The 24,335-nt window shown below is 40.3% G+C and overlaps 1 protein-coding gene across 2 annotated transcripts in view; it reads right to left on the bottom strand.

Moving 5' to 3' along the window:
* Nucleotides 1–24,335, bottom strand: part of LOC148031563 (Pleckstrin homology (PH) domain superfamily protein) — a 56,399-nt gene that overhangs the window by 16,273 nt on the left and 15,791 nt on the right. For both annotated transcript variants that reach the window (XM_087685113.1, XM_087685114.1), the window contains exons 3-5: nt 21,363–21,450; nt 20,917–21,121; nt 20,713–20,796 (exon numbers count right to left, since the gene is read on the bottom strand). In XM_087685113.1, coding sequence (XP_087541239.1) covers nt 20,713–20,796; nt 20,917–21,121; nt 21,363–21,450 — 377 coding nt within the window. The remainder of the gene's footprint in view (nt 1–20,712; nt 20,797–20,916; nt 21,122–21,362; nt 21,451–24,335) is intronic.

Raw genomic sequence — 24,335 nt, 5'->3', positions numbered from 1 at the left:
GATCAGCATTTTTAAATAGCCACTAAACACTCTTAATAGATGAAAAACACAAATTTGGTATGTGGTTTGAAAGAGTTTCAATGGTCCCTCAAAACCTAATTTTTTGAGACACCCTTCAACATCTATAAATAGACAATCTGACCACCATTCAATCTGATTCTTTCAGTGAAAATTTCAGCCATCAGCCTTCTACCCACAAGTGTCACTCCTCTATCCGCCTTTGTAGTACCTAGCACCTTCCTCGTTGATGCCCACTGTCCGGCGTCCTTCTCCCTGCTGTGTTTGGATTCTTCTGCTATCCCCAACACACATTCTACCTCCTCCAACTGGTGTTTAGACAATCTATGTTTGACAGTCTCTCTCTAACACTCCGACTAGTGGTCACAGCACTTGGAATCCATCTCAAGTGGACGTCACTCTCTGACACTACATTGCTTTACCCTTGGGCATTCTGTACCCTCTTACATTCATTTACAGCATTCATTCACTTCAAAGTTTTTTCTCTCTATGTTTGCCTCTGTATTTGAGATTTGAGTTTTTTAGTTTTGCGTTTAGCTTTTGAGTTTTGCTTGTCTCTGTTTGAGTCTATGTTTCAATCTTGGTGATATGTGATGTGTTTTCTCAGTGCAAACAATAGCATATCTTCACATAGTATCAAAGCCGATACTCTTCTAAAGAGTATCCTACAGTGATTGTGGACGCTAGTCTTTGTACAAGACTTATACGCAACTCAATTCTGACTCACAATCTCAACCACCTTCTTCTACAGATTCTATGAGGCCCTATTAAGATTCTCCATCATTGGAGGCTCCAAGAAGACATTATGGTCTCAAGGAGAAGATAGACACACCTCCACCTTTATCGTCTTCTTCTTCTTGTTTTGGTTATCTTACAAATGAAGAGTTTGAGGAGCACTTGGACATCACGTATACTTCGATTTACACTACTCCAACAAGTGCTACTACTTCATCTAGACCAATTGGTAAGACTAGCCACCTCTTTGATTTTAAAGGGACTACGACATTTAGTGTGTCATGAGGACATGTATTTTTGAAACCTCACTTAACATGTGATTTTTAACCACATGGTTAAGTAGATGTTGCACCTGTGAGGTAACTGAGATTAGAGTAAATTTACGAGCCCTAAATCCAAGGAAATCACAAGATGTCAAAGGCAAAAGTTGCTATAAGTTATGCCGCATAGATACTTTGTGGTATCTCGTGCCAATTGTTGGCTTACGCTATTCATTTGGCCATAAGTGTCAATTGGTAACAATAGAGAGATAGCGTTTAATAGTACCCAATCCCAATCTAATAATCAAAGACTATATAGAGACACTCATGAATGGAAGTTGCCTAGCCAATTTGATTATTGGTCAATCATATTTTTTTTCAAAGCACTGAAATAATTATTAGATTAATTTTTACTATTTAAAGACTGAAAAATAATATTTAATTATGGATAATGCTAAACAAACCATTTGGAAAGACTATCACGTGTCAAAAATACCCATACAAAATTGAAAAACGTCTTTAGGTGCTGGAGAGAGGCATTTTAGTGTATTCAGTCTACAAGAGAGAGAGAGGAGATTCTATTGGTCTAATTTGCAGCCATTGGAGGACCTTTTGGGACAACCAAGGGCAAAAGAAGACCAATCAATAGCAGGTGACAACATCTACAGGCTATTCAGATAGGGCGGCAGCAGTAAATGACTCATTTTCTTCAATTCTTTGCATGTACAAGCTGTTGAGACAAGGCAACACCAATAAATGATAGATTTTCTCCAATTCTTTGTGAAGAAAGTCTGAATTTTCTCTCTTAAGCATTCTCTCTCATCCCCCAGCCTTTCTACAACCTTGCTCCGAAGATTACAGCATTAAAATCACCATAAGCTAAGAAATTTCAAATTTTCCTACTGTAAACCCTAATTTGCAACAGAAATTAGGGTTTAGAAACAACCTCGAAAAGCGTGCCAAAAATTAAAGTTCCAATTTTTAGATTTAACAAGGTTAAAGCTGTTCTTACTCAAATTCAAGTGGAGGGACCAACAAATCAATGAGTTTTGGGTATTTTCCATCTCCATCAAAGCGGGTGAAGGCCAATTGACTTCCTAAATCAAAGAGCATATCAGATTGAAGACTTGCTCGTCATTTTGGATAGCAAGGGAAGTTGAAATACCGAAAGGGAATGGGAGAATCCCATTATACACCAACTTCTTCTTCAATTAAGTTAAATAAATACTCAAAGGGGGGCCAATTTTAGGGCCAATAGGGTGTCCAATGTCCAAGATTATATGGTAAAGTGTACATTTCAGTCTTGTGAATTTATTAGTTGCTGTAAATAGTGCTTAATCAAGTTATTTACCACCATATCCGAGGAGGAGGCTCATTTCATGGTTTCATTCACGGGATTACCATTCAATCCCTTGATTTGGTGGGCCCAAGGCACTTGATTGCAAGCCAAAGCTTCGTGCTAGTGCTGATTTTAACTCTCAGCTGAGAAATTACAGCAACATGTCTTCATATAGTGAGATGGACTCAAGCTCTGATGATGGCTCTTAGTATGATCATTCTAATGGGAATGAAAAAAATGCAATGCCTGACCTTGAATGAGGCTCAAACCATGGACAATAAGATGAAAAAGTTATTGGGCAAGATGCGAGGCCTTCAAGGCATACGCAAGCTGATAACCAGCAAAGTAAACAAGAATTTCATGACCAGTTCAAGAATCGGATAAGGACAGCGACAAATCTCTTTGTTGAATTGGCAAAGGATCCTCAATTTACCCAATTTTTGAATACTCCGAAGAAGGACAACAAAGGCAAGAAGAAGAAGACGTCTTTAACACCTTCGGGACAGCAAGATACACTGAAGATAATGCCAAACCTTTCATTTGAAGCTCCCAAAGATACTAATGAAATAAAACAATTAGTACCTATGGAGCAAGGAATGTAAATACAAGGCCATCACAGAAGTGTCAATCCAATGGATTTTAGACAACCAAGCATGCATGCTATGATGGGGCAGCCAAGATATTTTTGTGGAAGCATGATTTTTCATGCTATTGTTGGACAAGAACCTCATACGGGAATGTATGACACAAATCCCTATAATATGCAACAACCAATGCATGGTGTGCAAAGCCCAATGTATTCAGGTATGGCAACAAATATGCACAACACTATGTATGGGCATTGGCTTAATGCCTGGGGCACAAAGTAGCGCGTTTGATACTAAATCTACACCTCAGAATGCTTATGCGGCTCAAGGAATGAATGCGGGTCATGCAAATGCTCTGTTTGGCATTAGTTTTGATGTAAATTCTACAAATGCACCCTTTTTGCCAATGTATGACAACTTGACACCCAAATGGACATCAAAAGACTATCATGATAGTGGAGAAGCATATGAGATGGGCAAATTTTCTCTCTATGTTTCATTTTCAGATTGTACATATTGATGGTAAAAAAAATTGTTGTTGTTGATGCACTATCACGTAAGCCACAAATTCCAACCATCAACATGGTTAATCACGCTGGTTTGGATGCCATGAAAAAGCAATATATTGTTGATTCAGGCTTTCCTAATGTTTATTATCAGCTTTGCAATGGCCAAAGGCATGAACACTTTGGGTTAAGAGATGGATTTCTGATGATACATGACAACTATGTGTCACAAAGCAATTAAGGCCTAGAGTTATTGAACGCCATGCTCCTCCATATGCAGAACACAAAGGTATTGATGCCACGGTAAAGGCAATGGAGCATTTCTTGTATTGGTCAGCTTTGAGGCATGATGTAGAACAGTTTGTTAAGACATCCATCTTATGCCAGAAGGTAAAGCATGATAGGCAAAAAATGTCGAGTTTGTTACAACCCTTGCATATTCCAGATAGGCCTTGGCAAAGCATTGCAATGGACTATATTTTTTAGCTTCCTAAGATGCCTACACGGAATGATGGGATATGGATTATCGTTTGCAGGTTTAGCAAATAAGCCCATTTCATTCCAATGAGGAAGAAAATAAAGGCTAATCATATGGCACGATTGTTTTAACAACACATCTTTAAGAATCTGGTATACCAAAGTCGATCATTAGTGATCGAGACCCCCGCATAACCAATTTATTTTGGAAGGGGTTGTTTGAGAATATGAGTACCACATTGAAAATGTCATCATCCTTCCATCCGCAAACAAATGGTGAGTCTAAGAAAGTAAATTCCCCAGTGTTAGATCTTTTGAGGTGCTATATTTCAAACCACAAAACACAGTGGGAGTAGTATTTGCCCTTGGTTGAGTTTGCTTAATACAACAGAGTGCATAGTTCTACAAGCAAAGCTCCATTTCAGATGGTTGAGGGTGGCAAGAAGCTATCACCTATTCTGCAAACTAAGGATAAGATCTTTGAGGCTAATCGTTATGTGGAAAACTTGGACGTAGCCTACGCAAAGATAAAATATGCACTTCAGAGATCACAAGAAAAGCAAAAGAGAGCATCTGATTGCCACAAACATGCTTTGCAATTTGCAAAGAGTGATTATACATTGCTACATTTTGAAAAGACAAGGCTGAAAAAGATGAAAAAAAGAGAAAGATTGTATCCGAAGATGAGGATGAGATACTATGGGCCCTTCAAGGTGTTGAAGAAAATCAACGATGTGGCATATCGGATGAAGTTACCTCCAACGTTGGCGGATACACAATGCCTATCAAGTCAGTTTGTTGAGGTCCTTTCATTGTAATGTCTCAGAGGATATGTTTGCTGAAATTCAACCTCAGGTTGAGAAAGTGGATGAGATTTTGATACCCAAGGAGATTTTGACACATAAAGAATGAATGGCCAAAGGTAACGTCTCCAAGAGATACTTCGTGAAATTTCAGAATTATTCACCAATGGATGCCAAATGGATGGAAGAGGATGACTTGGTAGACCATCCTCAGTTGTTGCAGCTTTACCTAGATGCCTTTTAATTAGAGCCGACTTTAGTTCAAGCTCCAGGATGTTTAGCAAAGCAAGGGTCTGAAGTATTGTCTGATGCTCAAGGGGGAGATAGCACTTCCACTCCTCCATTTATGGACAACTCTTGTATGTAGTGGATCTCAGATGTATTCAGCATGCATCCAAGGTATTGTGTTGACAATATGTTTACCATGAGGTCACTACTTAGTATACTAGTCACTCTGAGATGTATGCATATGAGTATGAGTTTTACCCGAGCATTGGAACTATACTTTTGCATCAGCTTATAATCAACTTGGCATGAATTTTGCCTCAATTTTGAGACAACAATTCTGATAAGCTTCAACTCAATTTTTGACCAGTATGAGAACCCTTTATGGTCACTTTTGCAATCAGTTTTCCATCAATTTTTGCATTGATTGTTGGCAACTTTTTGCAATGAGTTTGTGATCAATTTGGGGTCACATTTGCAGCAATCTATGATCAAATCTGAGATCAGCAAGTGATCAGTTTATGATTAAATTATGCTCACCTTTTAATGGTTTACATCTAGTTTCATGGACAACAACATATGTTATGATGTCATTGATGTTTTAGCCATGGTTTATGCTTGGTTATGCTATGCTATGGTTTGGTTTAGCCATATGAGTTGAGCTCATGAGAAATAGACATGTCACATGATAATCTAACAATGTTTCTAACATTCTCTATGAGACTTATGTCATGTTATGATTGGCTGGAAATTTTCAACATGTGTTAGGCATATAGAATGGTTGAGCAATAGTGCGCAATGTTGTGTTGACTATGATGCCTTCTGAAAATTCCAATCCACTATTTTGCTTTTGATACATTTGGCACTGCAATCAAGCACGATTGCAAGGATTTAAAGGGGGAGGATTGTCATCAAGATATGTATTTTTGAAACCTCACTTAACATGTGGATTAATTTTTAACCACATGGTTAAGTAAATGTTGCATATGTGAGATGTAATTGGCGTTAGAGTAAATTTACGAGCCCAGGACCTGAGGAAATCACGAGATGTCAAAGGTAAAATTTGGTATAAGTTATGCTGCAGAGGTACTTGGTGGCATCTCGTGCCAATCGTTGGCCTGGGTCATTCATTTGGCCATAAGTATCCATTTTTTGGAGACACCAAAGAAGTGGCATTTAATGATACTTAACACCAATCCGATGGTCAAAGATGGCACAGAGGCACTCGAGAATGGAAGTTGCTTGGCCAATTTATTTATTGGCTAGTTTGATTATTTTTCAACACAGCGAAATAATTATTAGATTAATTTTGAATATTTAAAGACTGAAAATTAATATTTAATTATGAATAATGTTGAAAAACAATTTGAAAAGGCTACCACTTGTCAAAAATACCCACGCAAGACTAAAAAACGTCTTTAGAGACTATAGAGAGGCATTTTTAGTATATTCAACTTGCAAGAGAGAGAGAGGAGATGCTGTTGGTCTGATTAGTAGCCATTGAAAGACCTTCTGAGCCAGCCAGGGATAAGAGAAGACCAATCAAAAGCAAGTGACAACATCTACAAGCCGTTGAGACAGGGCAACAGCAGTAAATGACTGATTTTCTTCGATTCTTTGCATCTACAAGCTGTTGAGACAAGGAAACAGCAACAATAAATGACAGATTTTCTTCAATTCTTCGTCAAGAAAGTCTGAATTTTCTCTCTCCTCAACATTTTTTCTCATCTCCTAACCTTGCTCCAAAGATTACAGCATTGAGATCACCAAAGGTTGAGAAATTTCAAATTTCTTTACTGTAAACCCTGATCTGCAACAATTAGCAACAGCCTCAAGAAGCGTGCCACAAGTTAAAAGCTCCAAGACTTGGATTCAACAAGGCTGAAGCTATTTTTAGTCAAATTCAAGTGGAGGGACCAACAAATCAATGAATTTGGGTCATTTTCCATCTTCATCAAAGTGGGTGAATGCCAATTAACTGCCTGAATCAAGAGGCAAATCATTTTAAAGACTTACTGGTCATTTTGGACAACAAGGGAAGTTGGAATACCGAAAGGGATTGGGAGAATCCCATTGTACATCAACTTCTTCTTTAATTAAGTTAAATAAATACTGAAAGGGACGCCAATTTCGGGGCCAACAGGGTGTCCAATGTCCAAGATTATATGGTAAAGTGTGCATTTCAATTTTGTGAATTTGTTAATTATTGTAAATAGTGCTTGTTCAGGTTATTTACCACCCTATCAAAGGGGGAAGGTTGGTTTCACAGTGTGTCTAGCGATTCATCTCCTTTATCTAAGCTAGACTTTATATCAAGTTTATATAAGCCTTTTGAGTCATATGTGTCAAAAGTCTGTCTTGTTTCTTCTTTTGTTGTGTATGATTCGGATGATTTTGAATGTTTAACTTTTATGGAGAAGGGTCTCGAAACAAATACCCTTCATCAAGTATATCTCTAGCATATGTTTCATTTGAGCAAGTAAACCACACTTCTCAACTCCCTCCCATCCCACCAGTATCTTCTCCACATTCTAATCTAGTCTCATCTTCATTTCAAAATCTTGGATTACACTCCACTTCTGCTAAAAGCACTTCAGGGGTTGGATCTTCCATCTCAACTCCTAGCACTTTCTCTTTCTCTATCCCGCCATCTACCTACCCTCCATTCACTCCACTGCTTGGTGCACCGTTAGGGGAAATTCCACCCTTTAACACTGCACCTTCCACATACCCCCCACTTTACCACATCCTTCCACTCTAGGACGATTGTGATGGGCATCCCCCCTCACTTCCCCTAAACACTCACAATCCCCCCACATGACCTTTCATATGCAAGGATCTCCATCTTCTACTTATGGATTGTCGTCACACATCCCTTGGGTCACTGCTACACATGGGGATTTCCATCCTTTGCTCCCCGTCTCCCTATCTCTCCACCTTGGGCTTCGTAAAAGCGATTACCATACCCATACCCAATCCGCCCTTGACCACATATGGACCCCTTGGTCAAACTTCATGCAACAAGTGCTTGAATCTCAAGGACTCTGGGACTACACCATTGGTACCATATGTCGAACCCTCCATTCACTCCTCCTGATAACTTCTGTCCATGGAGAGCCTACAATGCCACAGCCAATGTTGAGTTAATGCAAGGATTGCTTCTTGAATTCCACTCTCAATTACAGCATTTTTCCCTCACATTATAGCGTTGGAGTCATCTCATTGACCGGAATGTGGCTCGACATCGCACTTGACGTATCAATCTCGATTTTGAGCTTCAAGAGTTCTTCATTAAAAAAGAGGATGATTTGAAAGTCAAGTTGGCCAAGTATCGGTGTTTCCTAGCCAAGATTACCACTACTAGCTCCCTGAAGTTAGATGGCGAGCAAGTCACATTCTTCTTGAACAAGTTACCCAACAAATAGTTTCATTTTATCAAACACAATATCTCACTACCTAGATTGCCAACCTTCTATGAGTTTTGAGTGTCAATTCTTGCATTACGCAAGGCTACATGATCAAATCCACAAGAATTCGTCCACACAATTCCATTCAAAGGAGCAAGGATTGGTTGCCTCTTCTTTGCGAGGGAAAACCAATAGTGCCAAAAGCTCGCGTGATACGAAGGCAAGCCAAAACGAGGGTGAGATCTCTTCCTCCGACAGAACCAAAGAAACACGACCCCTAGCAACAAATTCCTAAGGAAAATAGGTTGAGCCATATAAACAAGGAGTGTCCTATCAAGGCCCAGGGTCTTCCTCCACTCCAGTTGGCCAGTCCAATGAAGCTATGCCTTCCGTTGTTGCACCATCTACCCCAGCAACTTACTAAATATGTGGCACACAGCCAACCTCAGCAACCTCTATCCTTCACTACTCCTAAAGGATTAGCTAATTGGTCTACTAGTGGCTCACCTATTCTCCTTTACACATCCGTTGTATGGCATCCACTGCACCTTCTAGGACAACTTCACCACCTCACTGTACACAATGGTAGCCACATACTTAGCCTTTTATTTTTTAGACTTCTGCTGCACATTTATATTCTCATTGCATTGCACTTCACTTTACTTTCTTTTATTGTCAATTTTGTTTTTTGGAGCATCTCACTACTCACCTTTGTGCTTGCAAATTTTGATCACTTTTACAGAGTTTTGTATTTCAGTGTAGGGCTAACATACAGGCTTGTATCGGTCCTTCCTGCGCTAGAGATAGGAGATGTGCATCGTTCCTTTCATGGTTCCATCTACTTGGAGTTTTGCTCTTCTATCAATATGAAGGCTTTCCCTCCCACGATGGATCATGCAGCATCTCTCTTGATGCTATCATGGCGGTGTCTTCTATCCTTGCTCTTCCAATAGGGATGCTTCATCATTATTTTGGCACTTGTCTTCGATATCGGCCTTCCCTTCCCCCCCCCTCAATTATACCTTTCCATATACATTGCATGATTTCCTTATCTCTATACTGGGGCGCTCGGACAAGTGAACAATTTTTCCACAAGGGACACTGTCCAAGTAGCACCTACTGCATGAGCATTCTTCAGCATATAGCATATAATGCATCCCATTGTCCAAAGCACCACTCGACGGATCCTAAGTTGTTTCCACCAACGCATTACACCACCATTCTTTTTCACATGATACTTCATCACCTTTCCCTCGTCATTGACATCCTCGAGTGGTTGGATAAGCTTGTACTGTTTTGTGATGTGTTAGGTGTACCATCCCTACTCCCATCTTCTAGGTCATTGTTACTTAATCAGCCACCACCCCTAAAATTAATTTTCCATCAAGACCACCAAAAAAAAAGTTCAATGTGGTTTCATCCGCCTCTGTAGGTCTTGGTAGACGACTGGGCAATCAACTTGCACCCTTTGTTCGATGTCCTATCCTCTCTCGAGTGACTACTTGGACTCCCTTGGTACGATAACCATTGCCTTTGTAGCCTTGGTAGGCCACTAGGCAACCAGCATGCACCCTTTGTCCGATGCCCTCATTGCTTTGGGGTGGGATGGCTTGAGGTAAACATTGCATGCCTTCCCTATTAAGCTCAAGTTTGAGCCTAAGAGGTGGTATTGAGCTAAAACATGATTTACAGTTGATTAGCATTTTTAAGCAGACCCAAAACACACTTCATTACTAAAAACGCAAATTTTGCGCACAATTCGCGAGAATTTCAATAGTTCCCCAAAATCCTAATTTTTTGGGACACCCTTCAACATCTATAAATAGACAAGTTGCCCACCGTTTCATCTCATTATTTCAATGCAAATTTCAGCCATCAGTCTTCACCCATGTGGTGGTCTACCCTTCGCGACTGCTACCACTCCATCAACCCTTGCAGTGCCTGGCACCTTCTCCTTGGCTATTGCCCACTGTCTAGCGCCCTTCTCCCTTCTACGTTTGGGTTCTTCTAGCATCCCGACACATGGTCTACCCCCTCCAGCTTGTGTTCGAACACTCCTTCACTAGGCAACAGCAAACAATGATCTCCCACACCTTCCAGCAACCTTCCACTACTTGTGTTTGGCCTTCACCACTCTAGGTGGCAGATGGCGACACTCCTCATCCAAGCATCTCCTACTCAGCTGCGTTTGCAGCCTTCTGGTGCTGCCATCTTTCTCTTCCATCTTCCACAACCTTCAACAACATCTCTGGCATCTATTGGGATCTGCATTTAACAATCTTCCTCTCTCAGACACTCCGACAAGTAGTCACAACACTTAGGATCCATCTCCAACAGACATCACTCTCTGATACTGCATTGCTCTACCCTTGGGCATTCTGTACACTCTTTTAGTCATTTACAGCATTCATTCACTTTAGAGTTTCTTCTCTCTATGTTTGTCTTTGTGCTTGAGTTTTGAGTTTTTCTATTTTGCGTTTTGTGTTTAGGGTTTGTCCTTGTCTAAGTCTTTGTGATTTGGTCTTGGTTATACATGCTATGTTTCCTCGATGCAAACCCTAGCATATCTTCACAAGTCCTTTCCAACAATTCCCATTGATTGAAGTGCTAAAAGCAAAAACATGCCTTCGCCACCTGCCTCTTGATACACCATGTCATCGCGCGTGGCAAGATAAGGTTTGAATTCATTTGACTTTAATAACTCTCAATTTAAGCTCAAGCAATTCACATGCAATTGGGGGATTTTTTATTCCAATTAAAATTCTCAAAATTTCTAAGCTTTTACTTAATTGCGTAACCTCTATTTTCTAATACCCATCAACATCAAATGTTGGGGCTTTTCACATTCAAGCACTCGGTGATCAAATCGAAGCTTCCATCAACATACTGAAGACCACCTGAGTTCTCACCTTCAACATCAATTGAAAAATGATCCGGCGTCAGTCCTTGGTAACACCGTCGCAAGCCATCAACGTGGACCGCATTGTCCTCGATATCGATGTCGAGGAGAGACTTTTAGTCTTGTTTAAATTTATGAAAATAAAAATAACTTTTAAAATTAAATTTAAAGATAATAAAACTTAAAATATAAAAATGTTTCTCAAATTAGACATTGGCCATGCACATACATGTGCTAAGACCTTTCCATCAGTTATTAAATAATTGTGTGGGATCCTCTACTTGGACTTTAATCCAAAATGAGTTGTATTTCTTTTAATTTTATTTTCTTTCAATGCACAAAGGAGCTATATTTCAAAGGGGATTGTAACCACTTCTCACGTGAACTCTGAGATGATCCTGAAAGCTATACCCACATATACGGCCTTTGGTCATGTGCCCAGTGCCTTTGAGCCACGCTGGCTTTTGATCAACCTCTAAGCCATGCATGCATATCTCTAAACCATGTCTTACATCAAATCCATGAGCTTGTCGCCATACCATGTTATGACCTGCCTCATGCTGTATCTCTCTTACTTGTGTATCTCCTTTTCCAAAATCATTGTACGGGATTGGACACTACCTCTTGCAAGTAAGACCTTCCCTATTTCCTTTCTTTATGCTTCTTGTCACAGCTTCAGTCATCCATGACTTGAAGGGGGATTTGTTGGATTTATTTTTCCTCGAGTGTGAACACGCATTATTATGTGTAAAAAAGTGTGTTTAGGTGTGAGCACGTTTTACACCCCTTAGAATTAAATAAGGATCAAAGGATTAGCTACACAATTGAGCCTATATATTCGTGCTCTATCACTTGTATTTTCATCACACATCTCTTAATTATTATTATCAATCTACAAGAGTTCTCTCTCTCTCTCTCTCTCTCTCTCTCTCTCTCTCTCTCTCTCTCTCTCTCTCTCTCTCTCTTTTTTCGTAAAAGGTAATTGTATTAATTACGAAAAAAGTACAAGATTACATGATTACACGAGTACAAGAGACACGAGGGCCGGAGGCCAACGTGTGGGAAATCCCCGGACTAGGGTACTAAAAGGTTACACCAATCATGGCAAGGACCCAGAGGCAATTGCCAAATGCCAGGAATGCAAATCCTCCCGAGGGAGCAAGTCAAAGTGCCTGATGAGATCTAGCTGCCAATGAAAGAGCCCTTTAAGCCTTGCAATATGTCGCGGTACATTAGAAGCCGAATCAAAGAGAAAAGCATTTCGGGTGGTCCAAATGTGCCAGCATCCCCAGTATCTGAAAAAATGGAATAGGATCTTCATATGTAACGGTGGCGGTGTGGGATACTTCAGGCGCACAAAAACCCAATCGAAAGGAGTCAGTGAGGACCCCACCACCGCGTGCCAGATTTGCGACAAGAGTGACCAGATATTCTTGGCGAGCGGGCAAGAAAGAAAACGATGTCGGGCCGATTCCGCCGAAGTGGTGCAGAAAAAGCAATTGCCATTCGAGATTCGACGCTTGGAAAGGGCCGAGGCAAGAGGAAGACCACCAATCATTACCCGCCACAGAAAGACCTTGCATTTGAAAGGTGTCTTATTCTGCCATCCCTCCATCAGCGTTGCCTGCCACCATGACAGTGATTTCCGCAGGCCCCAAACAGTATCTCTCTCTCTCTCTCTCTCTCTCTCTCTTCATGGAGTTCCATCCGCCATAGCTTGCTGATCACAAGTGTGAGCCCCAAACCCAACAATGCATTGGTTGCCACAAACCATAAGGAGTTGTGCCATATATTTCTGTATCTGGTCCCAACCCACCATAGCATGAAAAATGCAACCACCACCAAAGTATCCTGGCTATGCCATACTAGTATGCATCCCCATTGTCCAAAACCCATTGGATTGGCACTATCAATATAGCCTTGCATTTGCATATCCAATCCCACACGTATCGATTGCTTTTGCTCATCACTAGTCTTTGATGCATCTTTAGGCTGTGGTAGCTAATCTTAGGGAGCTTCTTGCTGCCCTTTGGGGGCATCTGGCTATCCCAATGCCTTTGAAGATGACATCTTCTTCTTGACCTCGCTGTCCTTTTTAGGAGAGTTCAAAAATCTCAGAGGGATCTTTGGCCAATTAGGCAATCAACTACTACCTTCAACCAAACCTTAAGTTGGACGTCATATTATTCACCTCCTTGCTGGTCACCCACATCATGCCGCATAGAAATACCCACTTCTTGGTCAACAACCACATTTTCTTGTTGCATCACTAGTTGATCCCATATCACTCTTAAGAAGACATTCTTGTTGCAATTGCTCAGTTGAAAACAATTTCAGTACTAGAGCAAAACTTCAAACCTTCAATCAAGTGCCTCAAGTTCACCAAGTCAAAGGAATTGATAGGTATCTTGGCAATGGAGCCATGAAACAAGCCGTCTTCTCTAGGGGGGGGGTAATAACCTGATTAATCAATAATTACAACAAGCAATTAAAACACGCAAATTAAAGTGCACAATTTACCACTTAATCTTGGACAATTGACAACTTGTTGGCCCCAAAACTAGTGCCTCTTTATCTTTTATTGCAAATGGATTGAGTACACTAAGATTCTTTAATCTCTTCTACTATTCCATGTCCATTTTGCTATCAAAAATGACAAGAGAACCTTCAAACCAATGTACCCCTTGGTTTGCCTAGAATTGGGGCTTCAATAGTGCTCCTTCAGTGAGAAATTCAGCCCCAAATGTTTGTCTCCTGAATGGCCACTTGAATCTCTTGAAATCCCTGATTCAAATGATTGAAATTCTTTTCTGAGCATGCTTCCCGAGGTTGCTGTCAAACCTTGATCTATACCATAAAGTAGGGTTTACGACAAAGATTCACCAAAATCTCCACCTCTTATGACCAGAATTGCTAGAATTCATTGAGGAAGGATGAGAGAGTGTTGTAGAGAGAGAAATTTCAAATTTTCATTGCCAAAAACTGATCAAATCAGTTGCTACCTTGTCCTAAAGTGCATTCTCTGTAATCGCCTAGTGCTTGAAGGCATAAAATGGCTATCACTAGTCCCAATCTGCACTCATCTACTATTTGGCAACCTCTCTAACTCTCCCAACTCGCCTACTATCCCAAGGTGCCATAGGGTTGTCGCCAAAGCCGCAACTTGCACTTGCTTGCTATTTGGGAGTCTCTCCAGCTATCGCAACATGCCTACTATCCCAAGGTCTTATAGGGTTGTTGCCTACTACTCCAAGCTTATTGATGACTGCTACAGCTTGTAAACTAGATGTACAGCCCCCTCCCCCCCCCCCTCTCTCTCTCTCTCTCTCTCTCTCTGCTCCCATCAAACTCGAATGAGCTCCTCCCAGCCTCTCGCCAACCATCCTCCCACTTGTTTGGGCAAGTTCTACCAAGTGGCAACCTTGCTAATCCATTTTTCAGCATTTCTTGAATTATTTAATTACTTTTCAAAATATTAATTCTAAAATTTATTATTTCTTGCTCATACAAAAAATCTGACTACCCACAAATAAATTAGCTAAGCCAATTTTTTACCCAAGTAATCTTGAGTACTCATTAGCCTAGAAGTTGGCATTAATTAATTAATTAATTAATTAATATCAATCCCCAATTAAATGGTCTAGGCTAATTTTTGACACCAAGTACCACCTAGCACATCTCAAGCATAACTTCTTACAGCTTTTGCCTTTGGCACCAACTAATATCTCCTAGATTCCACATTTTGAAATAACTATCTTGCACATCATATGTACAAGTCACATTTGCACATCTGATTACGTCTTAATCAAATGCTAAGCAAAGTATCAAAATTTCACATCCTTATAACATTACATCTCTTAAGACGAGACCAATTGTTTGCAAAACTATCCAAGTGCGAATCTTTTTACACAAAGCTATTGTATCTTAGATATATCATCTCAAGTGATGGCACTCAAATTAATCATGAAAGATTCAAGTACTATCTGATTCGCCTATTCCAAGAACCATAAGACAAGTAAAATCTTTTTTGAAATTTACTAGATTTTTTTAAAAGTTCATTTAGAACTATGCTTATGTGGTTGAACCCTTCACATGTTTGCTAAAGGGTATCTGAAGCAAGAAAAAACATGCTAACCTACCAATTATTTGGACTATTGAGCTCAATCAATGTTTTCAAACATTGAAATGGCTCGTTATCACTACACCAACGTTGTAGATTATCCATCTAAATAAACCTTTTGAGGTTCATATGGATATGAGTAATTATGCTATGGACGTTGTTCTTTATCAAGATGGTTGACCCATTGCATTAGAGAGCCGTAAGCTCATTGATGCACAAACACATTATGCCAACCGAGAGAAGGAACTATTGGCGGTCATCCATGTACTTAGAATATGGCATCATTACTTGTATGACTCTTGGTTCATTATTTAAACTAACCACCACTCATTGAAATACCTTTGTGGTCAACCAAACCTTCATGGCCGCAAGGTGAGATAGACACACCTTGTGCAAGAATTTGACTTTGAGATTTGTTATCAAACAAACACAACTAATATGGTTCCCGATGCCCTTAGTCGGATTCCCAAAGTTAATGCCTTGTCCTTCTACAAAATTTCGATTGATCTCTATTTTTCTCTCAAAGGGTATTACCAAAAAGATATTCAATCCAACAACTAGTTCAAGAGGGACCTAGTAATCTAGTAAGCTTTGGAGTCTGAACACCCGAAAGCTAGCTACTAAGAGAAAGATAGCAAAAAACTATTACCTTTATAAAGGATTACTTTTTAAACAAAGCAAAGTGTGTATGCCTAATGATCAGGATATCCACAAGATCTTACATGAGTGTCATGATACACGGAGTGTTGAATACTTTGGCATACACCAAACATTGGCCTTAATCACTCACTACTTTTATTGGCTGCATATCAAGACTATGGTTGAGTCTTACATGCGTGACTGCCCACAGTGGTAGCTTAATAAAATTGAGCGGCACAAACAAGCAAGGATATTCCATTCTTTACAAATTTTGAATAGAAAGATGAGTCGTATTTCTATGGAATTTATAGTACGATTACACCCTATGAATCAAAGTCATAATACAATTTGGATTGTCGACCAATTGACAAAAATGGCTCAAGTCATTCTTAAAAAGACAACCATGAAAAGCCACAAGTTGGATCTTCTCTTTGTTGAACATCTCTACAAACTCGAAGATTTGTTCGACGAAATTCTTAGTAATTGGGATCCTAAGTTCACTAGCCATTTCTAGCAAACATTTTTCCAAAATTAGAAACAAGATTATCCATATTGTCCTCAAAGCATCCTAAAACTAATGGACAAACTGGGAGGACAAATCAAACTATGGAGGATATGTTGCATACATATATCTCCCATAGACAATCTGATTGGGAGTGTTACCTAATTATCTCTCACATATTGTGGCTCGTTCCAGATCACCAAGAAGATAAGTAGCATATCCTACGAGCTAGATTTACCGTCTGAAATTTGAGTTCATCTACTTTGTTTTGATTAAGAAAGTCCCATGGTTGACATATCCTTAGAGATCTAGATAGACGCTAATAGCATTGATCATAGTGATAAAACCACCTGGAAGTGAAGGCTACCTAGGAGTCAATACGTTTGCTGAAGAGTCGTTTTTACCACGCTGCAAATGTAAGCAGAAAGGGGCTGGCAACAACAAACGCAAGTATCTAGAGGCTCTTTAGCCATAGGCCATGGTTGGAAGACAATGTATGTAGACTAAAAACTGCCATCAGCTCCAAACGCAAGGTTTGGAGACTATAGACTGATTGCCAGGAGCTATAGCAAGACTTGTCAACATGAACTTAGGTATCCGCCATGAAGAGGTGCAAATAGTAGTGGAGAAATAGATGCTAGCTAGAAGAGGACTTGCAATGAGTGAATGAGATAGACTAAGTGAAAGGGTAGCAACCTATTTATAGATGTGGATCCTCCCAAATTAGTGTTTGGCTTATAGGACACAAACACTCTCTCAGAAAGTTTGGTAATAAGCTTGTTTTGAGGTTGTATTAAAGAGCTAATCGATTTATAATGCATTTTTAAGTTCAACGCACTACTTTCCAACAGATGATGAATGATCTATTTGGTTTGTATCTTGGAAACAAAAAAGTTGTTTTCCTCGACAACATACTTGTTTATTGAACTCTAGAGCAATATGCAAATCATCTGCACCGTCTGACATCTCTTAAGATGAGAACGCTTACATGCAAACTATCTAAGTGCGAATTTTTTCACACAAAGCTTTTGTATCTTGGACACATCATGATCTTGCTTGATGGCATCGGAAGTGATCCCTAAAAAACTTTGAGTAATGCTTGATTGGTGTATTCCAAGGACCATAAGGCACCTAAAACCTTTGTTAGGATTTACAAGTTTTTCTTTCGAAAGTTCATTAAAGACTATGCTCACATTGGTGAACCCTTGATACATTTGCATAAGGATATCTGATGCAAGAAGAAGCATGTTAGTCTGCCCGATTGTTTAGACTAGTGAGCTCGATCAAAGTTTCTAAACATTGAAACAACTAGTTACTACTGCATCGATGTTGCAGATTATTAATCCCAATAAATTTTTTGAGATTCATATGGATACAAGTGATAATGTTATGTTGTTCTTTATCAGGATGACTGACCTATCACATTGGGGAGCCATAAGCTCACGGATACCCACACACATTACACCACTCAAGAAAAAGAATTATGAGATCATCCATGTACTTAACATTTATTACTTGTACGGCACTCAATTCATTATTTGAAATAAGCACCATTGGCTAAAGTACCTCTATGATCAGCCCAATCTTCAAGACCATAATGCAAGATGGGAAAAAGTTTGTGACTTTGAGATCCATTACTAAAAGGGCACAACTAATATGATTGTCAATACACTTAGTCAATCTCCGAAGTCAATACCTTGTTCTTCTCCAAAATTTCAACTAATTTCTATCTTCTGCTCAGAGGGCATTGCCAAAACAATCCTCACTTTGGTGAGACCTGACAATTAGTCTAGGTGGACCTAATAAGCTTTGGCCCAAAAGCTAGCTACTATGAGAAAGATGGTGTAAAAGTATTCCATACGTAATGGATTATCACTTAAACTAGGCAAAGTGTGTGTGTTTGAGGATGAGGATATCCACAAAACAATTTATACGAGTGTCAAGATGTATTGAGAGTGAGACACTATCGCATACGTATACTTTGGCCTTGGTTGCTCTTTTTTTTTCTTTTTGCTGGACATGAAGTCTTCGGTTGAGTCTTACATTCGTGAATGCCTGGAGTATCAAATTAATGAAGTTGAACAGCACAAACAAGCAAGCATGGGAGTTGATATTGCTGAGGCAAAGGCTGCATGGGAGTCGATATGTTCATTGAAAATTCATTTTTTCCACTTCATTCCTCAAGATATTGCTAAGGACAGTAATGTTTCATGAGGGGTAAGTGCTACACCCTTGGACATTTAGATGGGCACTAGTACCATTGGTCACAATGGTCATAAAGTGAATGCACTATGGGCACTTTGGGATTAGGACAACCAAGTTATATTTATAGGACCCAAGGGCCTATTGCGCACATCATTTTGCAATCACCACTCTTGGACCCTTGTCCCATAAGCTAACATGTCCGTACACTCGGATGGTGTGGGCTGGTGGTACAGGATGCCAATTCATGGGACACGGTTGTGACTTGGTTTGCTGCTAGCTCCTAGTTTTGCAGGTAGCCTGCTTGGCTATATGGCAAGGAGGTTAGTCTAACATTCATTCCTCTTACATTCTTTGTCATGGATACAGCTTGTATTGTATCTCGTCTGCAGGTTGTACCCTAGGTGGACATTTCAAGGGTTGTGAATCTATGATGTGCCAAGGCATGATTCTCCAACAAAGTTTGGATGATGCCTTCATCAGTGAATGCATGTCAATCACCTACATCTAACAGAGTCTTGAGTTTGAACACATATTATCATGGGCTGATCTTAGAATACATCCTCTCATGTATAATAATCACCTACAGACATACTTTCATGGTTTATACTTAGGTATTGATTGACCAATAATCAATTGCTTATGTGGGAAGTCTGCATATACAAAAGGTTTTGGAACAATCCATCAAGATCAAGGTAAATACTTATACATAGAGAGCTTACCCAAGAGAGTGATGCAACCTTGGAACAAGAATTAAAAGGCTTCTACTCTATGTTATCACTATTTTGGAGTTGGAATGTGGTGTAAGAAAACTAGGAACTTCTGACATCATTACTGAGTCTCACTTTAAACAGCTTCTGTTTGAATAAGCTCTTACACTTGGCTGAGAGAACTTACCTCTTATGTGTAAAGGAGTAAGAATATTTTGCTGCTTGTGCCATGGCTTGAGAATTTGCCTATTGAGGTCGAGAATTTCAAAGTTAGCTTTGCATTGACACTGTAACAGCCAGCTAGCTTGTAATGATCATATGATTGTTTATGCAAAAGCTGGTTCAAAGTAGTCGTTCATCTTTCCATCCATCCACCCTTGGTAAAGCAGTGCCTGTCTGTGGGCATTCTCGATATTATACCTGACCATGATGCATGTAGGACTACTGTGGTACATGTAAGAGTATAAGACCTTTCACATGCATGGATGAAGCTCGGCGACAAAGATCGATTGCCTTTCAGGGTGACAAGCAACTAAGGCTGACTGCAGGCACAGTACAGGAAGATATGCCCTCGTACCATTTACTTAAGCAACCAAGCAAGCTTCTTTGGTGTTAATTACTCTTGCAAGTTAGTTTTCTTTTTCCCATTTTCCTTCTCTCTTTTGTCCCTAGATACAGCTGCTTTGGCTTTCCTAAAGTAGGGATAACTTTTGCTCCAAGTAAATTAAGGGGGGTGTATTCTAACAAGAGGCTTTCAATTTGGACTGAAAGGGATCTGAATCCTCCAGATTAGCAGTCAACATGAAAGCTAAACAGCTGTTGCCGAGTGCCTACAGCACAATTCACTGCTCCAAAGTTTCTAGAGTGTATCTTAGCTAGATAATGTGATAGCACAGCTTAAACGGCTGTAGCTATTAACTCAATGATGCAAAGAGGGAATATAGTTATGTCCATAGCCGTTACATATTAACTGATTCAACCAAAGGGTTATATAAACCAGATGTGAGCTATTTAAAGCATACACTTCCTGCACTGCTAGACAATAGTTGCCCTGTCATTTCACACTTTGCCAAGATTGGCAATGAGTTATAAGCTTTGATGATGAACTCTTATAATAACGATTCTCAATTTTAGCTTTCATGCAACTCTTTATTCCATCTGATAAATATTTAAAAAGAGCAACCAAAAAAAAAGGATCATGAAACAATAGAAGCCAATGGCATCTCTAGAGAACCAAAAACCACATAAATATCAACCAAATTATTTTTTCAAAAGAAAGAGACCATCCTCCTGGGTATCATCTCCATTGTTTATTGAGGCAAGCTGGGCTGTTGTTCCTTGGCTTGGAATGTTCAACGTGGGCAGCCCTGTGGCCAAACAAATTGATATTAACAAGGGGGGAAAAACATCGAACTGCATTTCTGTTGCATGATATGAAAAAGCACCCAAATTTCAGAATAGAGAACTGCTCAACAACCACCTCTCACCAGATGAGGTTGCTGTAGGTGGAGGGAGAGAAAATGGAGGAAGTACAGGCTGACCAAAAAAAACATTTGACTTTATTGGTCCCTGCTTGTTTGCAAGATTTGACCCAGAACTAGCACCCCAAAAACCAATGTTTTGAGGGCTGGAGGACACGAGACTGCTGTTTGCATTGTCCTTGTTGGAACCAACCACGTCCCTGAAATCTTCCTATAAAAGAGTCACAATGCATATTAGGGCAAATATCCCAATTGCTGCTTTGGAAGAATGCACATATAGAACAGAGATCCAAGTGGGTAAGCACTACAATAAATAACGAGATGAGAAGCCAGTGGACAAGAAAAATGGTAATCAGCTTTATTTTTGCACGTGTGCATGATTCTAAAGTGGAGTTTCCAGAACTCAGCAGAAAAACAGAGAAATAAGGCCGCATTACAACTCCAAGCCATACCAATATTTTTGAGGCATATTGAAGATAATCTTGAACTCCTTCTTTCCAAAGAGCACCAGGATGTTCTTTCAACTGCTGTTGTACCCAACTATTCCAATAGAAAAGACAGCCAGCATTCATTTAAGAAATACCCTCTCAATGTCAAAAACAATAACGATTTAATGATGCAACAAAATGAAATTGGCAAATCAGTTTGATGATTTGCCTTTTCTGACAAAACCAGGACGTGCTGAAAGGACTAATCTAATCTTCTAAACAATTTGGCAGGAAATCCTGACAAGACTTGACATGAGTTCTTTTGCTGCACCACAATTCTTTCTCAATAATATCATGATAAGGCTCTTCTTTTAGCATAACAGCCAAACTGCCAAACAAATTTTTGTCTAGATCTTTTCAAAAAGAAGTGAGTAAACCACACGACACCAAGCCACAAATCCAAGCACTCGGAAATTTGTCGAGTGACCAAAAACGAAAGCACTTAAGCAAAACAGTGAAGCACCTTGAATCGTGATAAGGCAATTACTCTATCAAGACAAGCAGAGAAACGAAAATACCGTTAGGGATATGGAACAAAGCATTTGAAACTTGATGGAGCAATCAATTTTCATAGAAAGAATTGTGAAGTGATCACTACTCATAAATTGGTGGAGCAATCACTCTTCCCAAGGGTTTGAAAGAAAATATGACACACTAAAAGACAACAGTGAACACAAGTACAAGAGAGAGAGAATAGGGAGTGTAAAAGTTTCTGTTTTACAAAATTGAAGATTCTTTGAGAAGGTTGATAGCTCTGTCCACAATGTTCCTACAACCTTCAATGGTAGTGGTAAGCTGGATAGATGCTTGATAGGAGATCGTGAGTTCAAAAATTGTGAGTGCTTAATAGCTTTGATGTACTAGAGGAGGCAATGACGTGTCTATAGAGTGCTAAACGTCAGCCCATCATATAACCACATGTGGGCAGTCCCACCAGACTTATTGACCACACATTATTGACCACACAGTCTGCACAATACACCCACCAGCACCCACCTATCTATGCCAAGGGATACTCTAAGGAATATTCTGTTTTCCATGGTGCCAAGGTCTCTCCCCCCACAACCCCCATCCCTATCAGGGGCCCCCATTACTTGTGGAAGAAGACTAACCAAGATCATAAGCGATAAGCACCATGAGAAAATCAGAGAAAGAATGGCTGCATTATGCATGTATTAACTGTGATGCCCTACCTAGGCAAAGGCACATCTCATATGAGCCCAAAATGGCAACCCTAAATCAGCTCTCCTAACAACTACCTTTGTTTTCCAACACCCCATTCATGGGTAGATTCTCCCCCTTCATGCTGCCATCTTAGCTACAGAATAAGACTCGTGACTTAATGGCTTCTACAACTTCTTCTTGGTTAGTGGACACTAAATTTGGACTGCTGCAAAATAAAAGGACTCAAAGAAACGATTTAATTCAGCCAGAGGGGACTTGTAGAACCCTTCTTTTTCCTAAAACTGGCTTGATTAGTCCAACATTGGTATTACCTTTTTGGCTTTAAGACACATTAGCATGTTCTTATGCTGGCAAACTGTTGCTTCATGACCATTCTTGCCACAGCGATTGCAAGTAAGTTTCTCACCTTTTTCAATCAAGGCTCTGTCAAAGTGAAGCAGTGCGGGAGCATATGACCAACTAAGAGTGAGCAAAGAGAGAAGAGAGAGAGAAAGAGACAGTGGAACACAGAAGATCTGCAATGAAGGATGCTGTATAAGGAAGCAGATATGTACACGGGCGCAGAGTGTATGTCTGCATATGTCTCCACCTCGAAGATCTCGTAGGGCTGTGAACCTCGAAGCAGTCTCCGTGATCAGCAATCTGGAAACCTGTAATCAGAATGTCTGAAAGTACATGGAGGCTGGGCAGGATAAATAGCCCGAAAGAAACACTAAAAATAATGCAGGTTGGCAACGGCTGCAGCCGACTGCACAGAAACTGGCCAACTGCACCGTTGTGCCACATGGAACCTGTGATAACTGCTGCCTGCCAACGTCACCTGCTGTGCAACCAGACTGCCACATGTCCTACCTGCTACAACTGCACAGAAATCTACCACGTGGATTTCTTGCCTGCTCCACCACACAAAACTGCTCGCGAATACATACGACTGCTTGTCTAGGAGATGGCAATCTCTAACACCCCCTCTCAAATCGTGGATAGGGCACAAGGCTAAGGGATCTTGAGTGCTGGTGAAGTAAAGACTGAGGAACCACCTTTGTAAACAAGTCTGCAAGATTGTCCTCTGTCTTGCAGTAGACCATATCAATAGTCTCATCCAGAAGCTTCTTCTGAATGAAATGGTACTGGATCTCAATGTGCTTCATCCTAGAATGAAACACAAGGTTTCGAGCCAAGGCAAGGCAACTCTCATTGTTGCACCGAAGAGCAGTAGAATCTGTCTACGGGCAACCAAGCTCCTCCAATAACTTGCAAAGCCACATTGTCTCACATGTGGTAGAAGACGCCACCCAATACTCCACCTCAATTGAAGATAGGGCAACCGAGGGTTGCTTCTTGCTACTCTAGGAAACAACATTGGCACCCGAGGTAAAGCAATATCCTTTCGTGGACCTCCGATGATCCACATCGCCAACCCAATCTAAATCACTCCCTCCTATAAGTACCAAGCCTGCATCACCTATACTTGCTTGATAATAGATCCCAAGATCAAGGGTCCCCCAAAGGAACCGCAAAATTCTCTGAGCAACCTACTAAGGCACCATCTTGGGTTCACTCGTGAATCCAGTCAACACACCTACAGCATAACATAAGTCAACACGAGTATTGAGAAGCCAGATCAAGGAGCCAACCGTTGCCTGTAACGGGTAGCATCGGCCAGAGGAGAATTGAAATGGGATGTGGCTTTCTAGTTCGGATCCATAGGGGCCATAATAGACTTGCACCCCTCCATCTCATACGTAAGCAAGA

Source organism: Lygodium microphyllum, chromosome 9 (genome assembly GCF_053477565.2).
Source record: "Lygodium microphyllum isolate KBCC chromosome 9, Lygodium_microphyllum_v1.1.10, whole genome shotgun sequence".
Lineage (NCBI taxonomy): Eukaryota > Viridiplantae > Streptophyta > Polypodiopsida > Schizaeales > Lygodiaceae > Lygodium > Lygodium microphyllum.
The sequence above is the reverse complement of the archived record's forward strand: the minus strand, read 5'-3'. Positions and strand labels throughout refer to the sequence as shown.